This window comes from Scyliorhinus torazame, chromosome 2 (assembly GCF_047496885.1).
Source record: "Scyliorhinus torazame isolate Kashiwa2021f chromosome 2, sScyTor2.1, whole genome shotgun sequence".
Taxonomy (NCBI): domain Eukaryota; kingdom Metazoa; phylum Chordata; class Chondrichthyes; order Carcharhiniformes; family Scyliorhinidae; genus Scyliorhinus; species Scyliorhinus torazame.
The window spans coordinates 181,607,259-181,619,463 of NC_092708.1; the positions used below are offsets into that span (position 1 = coordinate 181,607,259).

At 47.9% G+C, this 12,205-nt stretch overlaps 1 protein-coding gene across 1 annotated transcript in view; it reads right to left on the reverse strand.

Moving 5' to 3' along the window:
- The window catches only part of LOC140394113 (uncharacterized), a 337,294-nt gene that overhangs the window by 18,799 nt on the left and 306,290 nt on the right, over positions 1-12,205 (reverse strand). Inside the window, exons 6-8 of the mRNA XM_072480974.1 lie at positions 8,113-8,252; positions 3,897-4,099; positions 2,847-2,956 (exon numbers count right to left, since the gene is read on the reverse strand). Of these exons, the coding sequence (XP_072337075.1) occupies positions 2,847-2,956; positions 3,897-4,099; positions 8,113-8,252 (453 nt within the window). The remainder of the gene's footprint in view (positions 1-2,846; positions 2,957-3,896; positions 4,100-8,112; positions 8,253-12,205) is intronic.

The window sequence follows — 12,205 nt, forward strand, 5'->3', positions numbered from 1 at the left end:
GTGTCCCGAGGGTGGTCCATGAGGACCAAACTGGGTTTGTGAAGGGGAGACAGCTGAATACGAATATACGGAGGCTGCTAGGGGTAATGATGATGCCCCCACCAGAGGGGGAAGCGGAGATAGTGGTGGCGATGGATGCCGAGAAAGCATTTGATAGAGTGGAGTGGGATTATCTGTGGGAGGTGCTGAGGAGATTTGGTTTTGGAGATGAGTATGTTGGATGGGTGCAGCTGTTGTATAGGGCCCCAGTGGCGATTGCGGTCACGAATGGACGGGGATCTGCATACTTTCGGCTCCATAGAGGGACAAGGCAGGGATGCCCTCTGTCCCCATTATTGTTTGCACTGGCGATTGAGCCCCTGGCAATAGCATTGAGGGGTTCCAAGAAGTGGAGGGGAGTACTTAGAGGAGGAGAAGAACACCGGGTATCTCTGTATGCGGATGATTTGTTGTTATATGGAGCGGACCCGGCGGAGGGGATGCCAGAGATAATGCGGACACTTCGGGAGTTTGGAGAATTCTCAGGATATAAACTGAACATGGGGAAAAGTGAGTTGTTTGTGGTGCATCCAGGGGAGCAGAGCAGAGAAATAGAGGACTTTCCGCTGAGGAAGGTAACAAGGGACTTTCGTTACTTGGGGATCCAGATAGCCAAGAATTGGGGTACATTGCATAGGTTAAATTTAACGCGATTGGTGGAACAAATGGAGGAGGACTTCAAGAGATGGGACATGGTATCCCTGTCACTGGCAGGGAGGGTGCAGGCGGTTAAAATGGTAGTCCTCCCGAGATTCCTCTTTGTGTTTCAGTGCCTCCCGGTGGTGATCACGAAGGCTTTTTTCAAAAGGATCGAAAAGAGTATCATGAGTTTTGTGTGGGCCGGGAAGACCCCGAGAGTGAGGAAGGGATTCTTACAGCGTAGTAGGGATAGGGGGGGGCTGGCACTACCGAGCCTAAGTGAGTAAGTACTACTGGGCCGCCAATATCTCAATGGTGAGTAAGTGGATGGGAGAAGAGGAGGGAGCGGCGTGGAAGAGATTGGAGAGGACGTCCTGTAGGGGGACTAGCCTACAAGCTATGGTGACGGCCCCATTGCCGTTCTCACCGAAGAAATACACCACAAGCCCGGTGGTGGTGGCGACTTTGAAAATTTGGGGACAGTGGAGACGGCATAGGGGAAAGACGGGAGCCTTGGTGGGGTCCCCGATAAGAAATAACCATAGGTTTGCCCCGGGGAGAATGGATGGGGGATTTGGAATATGGCAAAGAGCAGGAGTAACGCAACTGAAAGATCTGTTTGTGGATGGGAAGTTCGCAAGTCTGGGAGCGCTGACCGAGAAATATGGGCTGCCCCAAGGGAATGCATTCCGGTATATGCAACTGAGGGCTTTTGCGAGGCAACAGGTGAGGGAATTCCCGCAGCTCCCGACGCATGAGGTGCAGGACAGAGTGATCTCAAAGACATGGGTGGGGGACGGTAAGGTGTCAGATATATATAGGGAAATGAGGGACGAGGGGGAGATTATGGTAGATGAGCTGAAAGGGAAATGGGAAGAAGAGCTGGGGGAGGAGATTAAGGAGGGGCTGTGGGCGGATGCCCTAAGTAGGGTAAACTCATCGTCCTCGTGTGCCAGGCTAAGCCTCATTCAATTTAAGGTGTTACACAGGGCGCATATGACTGGAGCACGGCTCAGTAAATTTTTTGGGGTAGAGGATAGGTGTGCGAGATGCTCGAGAAGCCCAGCGAATCACACCCACATGTTCTGGTCATGTCCGGCACTACAGGGGTTCTGGGTGGGGGTGACAAAGGTGCTTTCGAAAGTAGTGGGGGTCCAGGTCGAACCAAGCTGGGAGTTGGCTATATTTGGGGTTGCACAAGAGCCGGGAGTGCAGGAGGCGAGAGAGGCCGATGTTTTGGCCTTTGCATCCCTAGTAGCCCGGCGCAGGATACTGTTGATGTGGAAGGAAGCCAAGCCCCCGGGGGTGGAGACCTGGATAAATGACATGGCAGGGTTTATAAAGCTGGAACGGATTAAGTTCGTCCTAAGGGGATCGGCTCAAGGGTTCACCAGGCGGTGGCAACCGTTCGTCGAATACCTCACAGAAAGATAGAGGGAATGGAAAAGAAGAAGGCAGCAGCAGCAGCCTAGAAGGGGGGGGGGGGGGGCGGGAGAGGAACCAGAAGGACTCTCAGGGTTGTTAATATATATGTATAATATGTATAGGTCGTTGCTATAAATAATTGTATATTGGACTGTTAAATGATATTTTTGGAGAGTGTTTATCTGAGACAAGGCAGTTGCCATTTAGTTTTAGTTTTAGTTTTTGTTATATTATTTATTCTTTGTTTATAAAACAGGTCATTGTTATTTATACTGTTATATTATTGTGTAAAGGATACTTAATGTACTGTGATGGTTGACCAAAAATTTTCAATAAAATATTTTTTAAAAAAAGAAAATATACATATTGCAAATGGATAGCTTTCTGTTTTGCTCGACAGGTCCCCCCACTCTTGTGGAGTGATAATAGTACCACAGGAGTAACTAACTCTTGTGCTCCACAGTGTCTTTTGAAAATGCAAATCAATGAGTATATTAAATGGAAATAAATGACTGACAACATTAACCAATCTAATGCCATTATCACTTTTCTCAAATGATTATTTCAATCTTGTTTTCACTTCCTTCTTCATGCAAGATTTAAACACTTCAAACCCAAGCTTTTGGCACCACCTGATCCCTTCTTTCTGCTGGTCTTCCATTGCTACTCGACTCTGATGGTGTGCAGCAATATGGGCCTCATCTTCCCAATGTAAGCTAAAGGTGTTTTTGGGCGGTACTCACTTCTCACGTGATTATCAGCACAGTACATCATATCAGCAGCGTGGATGAACTGGTAGCCTGTGCCCCGCATGCACAGCTCTGTTTCTGTGTAACCCAGAACAAACTTGCCCCTATAAACAATGAGATGAAAGCACCCCATTATTAAACAATACAAAATAACAGAAATGTGACCGAGGTCCATCTCTGGCACCCTCCCCAGCCAAAGCCTGTTGCTGGGTACAAGATCTACCCTCTTTGACACCAGGAGGTTCACGTCCCTGGTCTGTGCACCCTTTGGATGGTTTATTGACCTCCGCAGCCCTATGGCACTTTGCAGGGGAAGTCAGAATTCCTGATCCTGATCTTAAAAGGGAAACTCTTGTTGACTGTGCTCTTGTATAGATTCTGGTTGAGAAGCCTCCTGACATTCACCGTGAAGGTCCACATGTGTGGAATGGGTGGATACTGATCAAGGAATGGGAGAGTTTCAGAGTACTGCGCCAGTGAGCGTCTGTGCATTTTGGAGAGGAGTTGAGAGGGACTATTGGAATTGATTGATGCTGGGACAAAACAATAAAGGATTAAACCATGTGATTCATATTTGGGATATCGGTATCACTGGCAAGGCCAGCATTTATTGTCCATCCCTAACTGCCCATGGGGAGCCGCCTTCTTGAATAAACAAAGTGTCTCACTCAGCGATTTCAGAGGGCAGTTTAACTACATTCCAGGAGTCTAAAGTCACTTTTGGCCAGAATGGGTAAAGATATTTTATGAACTATCTGCTAGTTTGATGGTCATCATACTGACAATAGCTTTTTTAAAAATATAATTACCGTAATTGAATTTAAATTTCCCCAGGAACTGAGCTGAGATTTGAACTGGGAACTCTGGATCATTAGCTGACGCTTCTGGATTACTAGTCCAGTGACATTATGGAGAGGTGATGATGTGGTGGTATTGTCACTGGACTAGTAATCTAGAGACCCAGGATATTCCTATCAGGCACCATAATTTCCCATTATCTCCTGATTACCCTTTCCCACCCACACTCCTCCCCACACAACGTACTTGGTGTCAACTGCCAGTGGCGTGAAGTCCAACTTATGTTTGGTCTGGAATATCAGCGTCTTGGTCCGCACCTCCAGAATGGATGTAGGCTGGAGAGGGGTTGCCACGGCAAACAGTGCCAGCTGAGGGGGGATGGGAACGCCATCCTCCGCTTTCTTATTCTGTCCGTGTAAGAACTTCAACCGCCCCTGAAAGTTCAGCGTCTGCAATAAACATGGATTATTGAAAGGAATTACCAGGACCATTACTGTAAGACCAGGTATATCTTTTCAAATCCAGAGCACATACTTATCTCCTCTAAATACAGGAGAGTAGCTTATCCACCAGCCCATTTCATCTTGAATTTAAGATGGCAGTGCAAATAGATTTTACATTGGATTTTATTGATTTGAGACACGCACTCTAACATGGACAAGCAGCGTCCTTTTAATTTCCTTTGTCCCCCTATTTATAGAATCCCTCCAGTGCAGAAGGACGCCATTTAGCCCATCATGCACCAATCTTCCAAAAGGGCACCCTACCTAGGTCTACTTCCCCACTCCACCCCGCAACCCCATAACCTAACCTGCTCCTCTTTGGACACTAAGGAGCATGGCCAATCTACCCAACCTGCACTACTTTGGACTGTGAGAAGAAACTGGAGCACCCGGAGGAAACCCAGGCAGACACGGGGAGAACGTGCAAACTCCACATAGTCACCCCAAGATTGGAATCGAACTGGATCCCTGGAACTGTGTGAGGCAGCAGTGCTAACCACTGTGCCACCGTGCCACCCCTTGTTGGCTTCACAATACCCATCACTGGAGCAATCAGAGTGGGCAGTTGCTTCCGATGAGGTGGCAGGATGGGTCGCTTATTCCCAAATCTCCAACAAAGCTGCTCATACCAAGGAGGATGAATGCGGCAATGTCGGGTTTTATTTGGGCCGGGAAAGCCCCGCAGGTGAAGAAGGTCCTACTTGAGCAGGGGCATGTGGAGGAGGGGCTGCCCCTTCTGAACTTTATCAACTATTACTGGGCGGTTAACATATCGATGGTTAGGAAGTGGGTAGTGGGGCCGTCAGCAGGGGTGGGGGGAAGGGAAAGCTGCTCACACCGAGCTGCTTCACAGGGTCTTGGGGGATCACGAGTGAAGGACAACACTCTGATCTGGCCTCCGTCATTTTAATTAAATCGAACCTGCTAGCCTCCATCCCATTCCGACATCACCTTTAACCTTTCTCCCCTGTGTGGTTTCCTGACATAACAGCCAGTGATTGGAAAAGGAAAATTGATGTTTCAGTCAGCAATCTGGAAGGCACTGCCCAAAAGGGCAATGTAAATTAATTCAAGAGGAACTTCCAAGTGGGGATTAGATAAATACTTTAAAAGCCATGCAGGGCAAAGGGCAGGGGGTGTGGGAATAATTATTAGCTCTTTCAAAGAACTTGCACAGATATGATCTCACACATTCCTGCCCCCATCTCTGTAATCTGCTGACTGGCCTCAATTTGTGCTTTGTCCAAAGATGTGCAGGTATGGTGGATTGGCCATGCTAAAATTGTCCCTTAGTGTCCAGAGAAGTGCACGTGAGGTGGGGCTTTGGGGATACAGCAGGGGAGTGGGCCTAGGCAGGGTGCTCTTTCAAAGGATCAATGCAGACCTGACGGGCTGAGTGGTTTCCTTCTGCAATGTTGGGATTCTCTGGATCGCTCCATGATTGGAACAGTCTCCTGACAACAGTCAGAGATTCAGCCACTGTTCACATTCTTGGTGTCTTCTTTGATCCTGAGACAACCTTTCGGCCACAAATTCATGAAGACCATCTATTTCCACCCTGGCCTCAGCTCATCTGGTGCTGAAACCCTCATTTGTGCTTTTTGATACCTCTCGGCTCGACTGTTCAAATGCTCTCTGGCCAGCTTCCCACATTCGACCCTCCATAACCTTGAGGTGATAAAACTCTGCTGGCTGCGTATGAACCCTTGTTCCTCTATCACCCCAGTTTTCTCTGACTTACACTGGCCCCTGGTGAAGCAACATTGTGATTTTAAATTCTTACACTTGATTTCAAATCTCTCCACTGCCTTACCTCTCCATTTCTCTTTATTCTGCTCCAATCCTACAACCCTTTGAGATCTCTGCCCTCTAATTTTGGTCTTTTGAGCATCCCCAATTTTAATGCCTTCACCCATTGATGGCCTTGTCTTCAGCTGCCTGGGGACCAAGCTCCGGAATTCCCTCCCTAAACCTGTCCCCATCTCCACCTCACTTTCCTCCTCTAAGACATTCTTAAAACATATTTCTTTGATCAAGCTTTTTGATCATCAGGCCTGATAGCTCCTCAGGTGACTCAGTTTCACACTTGGTTTTATAATGATCTGGAGATGCCGGTGTTGGACTGAGGTGGGCACAGTATAGAACATAGAACAATACAGCGCAGTACAGGCCCTTCGGCCCACGATGTTGCACCGAAACAAAAGCCATCCAACCTACACTATGCCATTATCATCCATATGTTTATCCAATAAACTTTTAAATGCCCTCAATGTTGGCGAGTTCACTACTGTAGCAGGTAGGGCATTCCACGGCCTCACTACTCTTTGCGTAAAGAACCTACCTCTGACCTCTGTCCTATATCTATTACCCCTAAGTTTAAAGTTATGTCCCCTCGTGCCAGCCATATCCATCCGCGGGAGAAGGCTCTCACTGTCCACCCTATCCAACCCCCTGAGTAAGAAGTCTTACAACACCAGGTTAAAGTCCAACAGGTTTATTTGGAATCACTAGCTTTCGGAGCGCAGCTCCTTCATGTTGAAAAGCTAGTGATTCCAAATATTCCAGCTAGTGACTCCGAAAGCTAGTGTTGGACTTTAACCTGGTGTTGTAAGACTTCTTACTGTGGTTTTATAATGTTCCTGAAAAATGTCTTTCATTATATTACAACATGCTATAGAAGATGTTGTTGTAGTTGTCAGATGCAAGCTGCTAGACTGCAAGGGCTGGACTCAGCTAAACGCTAATTTATAGCCATAAGGCATAGGAGCAGAAGTAGGCCATTGCGCCCATGAAATGAAATGAAAATGAAAATTGCGTATTGTCACAAGTAGGCTTCAAATGAAGTTACTGTGAAAAGCCCCTAGTCGCCACATTCCGGCGCTTGTTCGGGGAGGCTGGTACGGGAAATGAACCGTGCTGCTGGCCTGCCTTGGTCTGCTTTCAAAGCCAGCAATTTAGCCTTGTGCTAAACAGCATTGAGTCTGCTCTGCCATTCAACGAGATCATGACTGATCTGATGTTATAATCCTCAACTCCACTTTTCTGCCTTATCCCCATAACCCTTGATTCCTTTACTGATTAAAAATCAGTCTATCTCCGCCTTAAACATACTTAATCACCCAACCTCCACAGATTCACTGCCCTCTCAGAGAAGAAATTCCTCCTCATCGCACTCTAAAATGGGTGAAGCCCTACTCTGAGGTTATGCCCTCCTGTCCTAGACTCTCCCACTAGGGGAAAAATCCTCTCAGTATCTAACCTGTTCAGGCCCTGAGAATCCTATGTGTCTCAATAAGGTCGCCTCTCATTCTTCTAAACTCCAATGATTACAGGCCCAACCTACTCAACCTCTCCTCATAAGAAAATCCCTCCATACCCAGGATCAACTTAGTGAATCTTCTCTGGACTGCCTCCAATGCCAATATATCTTTCCTTAGATAAGAGGACAAATATTGTTCACAGTATTCCAGTTAGTGGTCTAATTCATGCCTTGCATAGTTTTAACAAGACTTACCTATTTTTATATTCCATTCCCTTTGAAATAAAGGCCAACATTCCATTTGTCTTCCTAATTTCCTGAACTTGCATGTCAGCTTTTTGTGATTTATGTATTAGGACCCATTTCCATTTCAACTCAATTAGTAGTAACCAGGAGCAAGTAACCAGGAGCAGCAACTGCTCTCCCTCCATTAAGGGCTGGCAGTACAGAAATGCTAAGCAGAGCAGTTTAATATCCTAACCATCAGTCCTGACTGGGGTTTGGACCAGATATCCTCCTGGTCCCCATGATTTGGTTAATCATCATGTAAACCTGTCTAGCCAGTTTATTTGGAGTGGATAGAAGTGCGAGTTAGCCGCCCAATTTTAACAGTCTTTGCCTGTCTGGACAAATGGTCTAACGAGACTTCAAATAAAAAGTTGAAAGCAGAGGGGAGTGGAGTTGATTCGGATTGACTTACCAGGAAACCAGAGGAATTGTCCAATAAACAACGGAACCTGCAGATAAAGCTCCTCTTCATAAAGGAGGAATTCTCAGGCGGCAAGTCATGAGGATTGTAATTGATGACACTGGAGCAGAGGCTACTGTTCTCCGGAATAACTAGGTTGTGAGAAAGAAAGAGAGGGTTTAAGAAGTAAAATACATTAATTAGAGGTAGAAATAAATAGGAATGTTTCACACACACCAACATCAGTCACACTTTGGACATGGACCGTTTAACATTTGTTCCAACGAGGGCCTTCTGTCAATGTTCACACAAGTTTCCAGCTTTTTTTTTTTAAGAGAGGTTGGTCTTTGCTAGAAGTTCCTGAGTGGAATGTTCTAGTGTACAATGAGGGGCATGAAAAGTACCTTTCTGCCAATACCACCCCAATCTTCTTTCCAGTATTTCCTCTCTGCTCTCATCATGCTGGGGGTTTGGTCCCCTGGGTACCTGCAGTCCTCTGGTATCTCACCCTAGTGAGCATTCTGTGTTCAGGTAGCCTGGGAGTCTGATGATCCCGCCTTTCCCCAAATTCTGGTCTCAATGAGGAAGGCAGCTAACTGAGACTGGGGGTTTCTCAATGGAGGAGATAGGGCAGATATTGAATGGGAGGGAAAAGGGAAGGCAGAAAAACTTGCATTTATATAGCACCTCTCACAATCTCTGTGGATGACGCATGCATGATGTGGGCCAAACAGGTTGAGTACCAAGTTGTAAATCCTTCCAACATGCACCAATAGCAGGCAGTAAGTGTGGGAAAGATTCCTGGTCAACCATGTGATGGAATAAAATTGGAGCCTCTACATGAGGGGGGGGGGGGGAATAAATAAAAATCCTTTAACTGCCTGAATAAATCCGTCAGGAATATTTGTGCCTCCTCCCCACTCTGAATAATTTACATAAATTAAGCAAACCACCATTATAAGAGATACACAGAGAATATCCAATCGAAATCCAATCCCCGAATTCCACAACACCACCCCATCAATTCCCAAATCCCACAGCACTGGATCCAATCAAACCCCAAATCCCACAGCACCAGGTCCATCAATCCCCAAATACCTCAGCACCAGGTCCATCAATCCCCAAATCCCACAGCACCAGGTTCATCAATCCCGAAATCCCTCAGCACCAGATCCATCAATCCCCAAATCCCACAGCACTGGATCCAACCAAACCCCAAATCCCACAGCACGAGATCCATCAATCCACAAATCCCACAGCTCTGGATCCAATCAAACCCCAAATCCCACATCACAAGATTCATCAATTCCCAAATCCCTCAGCACCAGATCCATCAATCCCCAAATCCCCCAGCACCGGCTCCATCAATCAGCAAATCCCACAGCACAAGATTCATCAATCCCCAAATCCCACAGCACCGGCTTCATCAATCCGCAAATCCCACAGCACAAGTTCCATCAATCCCCAAATCCCACAGCACCGGATCCATCAATCCCCAAATCCCACAGCACCGGATCCATCACTCCTCAAATCCAACAGCACCAGATCCATCAATCCCCAAATCCCACAATTCCGGCTCCATCAATTGCCAAATCCCACAGCGTCGGATCCATCAATACCCAAATCCCACAGCACCAGGTCCATCAATCCCCAAATCCCACAACACCGGCCCCATCAATTGCTAAATGGCACAGCAACGGATCCATCAATCCCCAAATCCCACAGCTCCGATCCATCAATCCCCAAATCCAACAGCACCGGCTCCATCAATCCGCAAATCCCACAACTCCGGCTCCATCAATTGCCAAATCCCACAGCATCGGATCCATGTATCCCCAAATCCAACAGCACCAGATCCATCAAACTCCAAATCCCACAACTCCGGCTCCATCAATTGCCAAATCCCACAGCATCGGATCCATCAATCCCCAAATCCAACAGCACCGGATCCATCAATCTCCAAATCCAACAGCACCAGGTCCGTCAATCCTCAAAAACCACATCTCCAGCTCCATCAATTGCCAAATGGCGCAGTAACGGATCCATTAATCCCCAAATCCAACAACTCCGGCTCCATCAATTGCCAAATGGCACAGCAACGGATCCCACAGCACCAGATCCATCAATCCCCAAATCACCCAGCACTGGATCCATCAGCCCAAAACCCACAGCACCGGATCCATCAATCCCCAAATCCCGCTGCACTGCTCCATCAATCCCCAAATCCCACAGCACTGGCTCCATCAATCCGCAAATCCAACAGCACTGGATCCATCAATCCCCAAATCCAACAGCACCGGATCCCTCAATCCCCAAATCCAACAGCACCGGCTCCATCAATCCCCAAATCCAATAGCACCGGATCCATCAATCCCCAAATTCCACAGCAACGGCTCCATCAATCCCCAAATCCCACAGCAACGGCTCCATCAATCCCCAAATCCCACAGCACCAACTCCATCAATCCCCAAATCCCACAGCACCTGCTCCATCAATCCCCAAATCCCTCAGCGCTGGCTCCATCAATCCGCAAATTCCACAGCACTGGCTCCATCAATCCCGAAATACCTCAGCACCGGATCCATGAATCCCCAAATACCACAGCACCGGCTCCATCAATCCCCAAATCCCACAGCACCGGCTCCAGAAATCCCCTAATCCCAAAGCACGAGCTCCATCAATCCCCAAATCCCATTGCACTGGATCAATCAATCCCAAATCACACAACTCCGGCTCCATCAATCCCCAAATCCAACAGCACCGGATCCATCAATCCCCAAATCCAACAGCACCGGCTCCAAAAATCCCCAAATCCAACAGCACCGGATCCATCAATCCCCAAATCCAACAGCACGGATCCATCAATCCCCAAATTCCACAGTACGGGCTACATCAATCCCCAATTCCCACAGTACCAACTCTATCAATCCCCAAATCCCACAACTCCGGCTCCATCAATCGCCAAATCCAACAGCACCAGATCCATCAATCCCCAAATCCAACAGCACCGGATCCATCAATCCCCAAATCCAACAGCACCGGATCCATCAATCCCCAAATTCGACAGCACGGGCTCCATCAATCCCCAATTCCCACAGCACCAACTCCATCAATCCCCAAATCCCACAGCACCGGCACCATCAATCCCCAAATCCCTCAGCGCTGGCTCCATCAATCCGCAAATTCCACAGCACCGGCTCCATCAAACCCCAAATCCCACAGCACCGGATCCGTCAATCCCCAAATCCCACAGCACTGGATCCATCAATCCCCAAATCCCACAACTCCGGCTCCATCAATCCCCAAATCCCACAACTCCGGCTCCATCAATCCCCAAATCCCACTGCACTGGATCCATCAATCCCCAAATCCCACAACTCCGGCTCCATCAATCCCCAAATCACTCAACTCCGGCTCCATCAATTGCCAAATCCCACAGCATCGGATCCATCAATCCCCAAATCCAACAGCACCGGATCCATCAATCCCCAAATCCCACAACTCCGACTCCATCAATTGCCAAATCCCACAGCATCGGATCCATCAATCCACAAATCCAACAGCACCGGATCCATCAATCCCCAAATCCAACAGCACTGCAGACATCAATCCCCAAATCCCACAACTCCGGCTCCATCAGTTGCCAAATCCCACAGCATCGGATCCATCAATCCCCAAATCCCACAGCACCAGGTCCATCAATCCCCAAATCCCACAACTCCAGCACCATTAATTGCCAAATGGCACAGCAATGGATCCATCAATCCCCAAGTCCTACAGCTCTGATCCATCAATCCCCAAATCCCTCTGCACTGGATCCATCAATTCCCAAATCACTCAGCGCCGAATCCATTAAACCCCAAATCCCACAGCACCAGATCCATCAATCCCCAAATCACCCAGCGCTGGATCCATCAGCCCCAAAACACTCAGCAACGGATCCATCAATCCCCAAATCCCGCTGCACTGGCTCCATCAATCCCCAAATCCCACAGCACTGGCTCCATCAATCCCCAAATTGAACAGCACTGGATCCATCAATCCCCAAATCCAACAGCACCGGATCCATCAATCCCCAAATCCAACAGCACCGGATCCATCAATC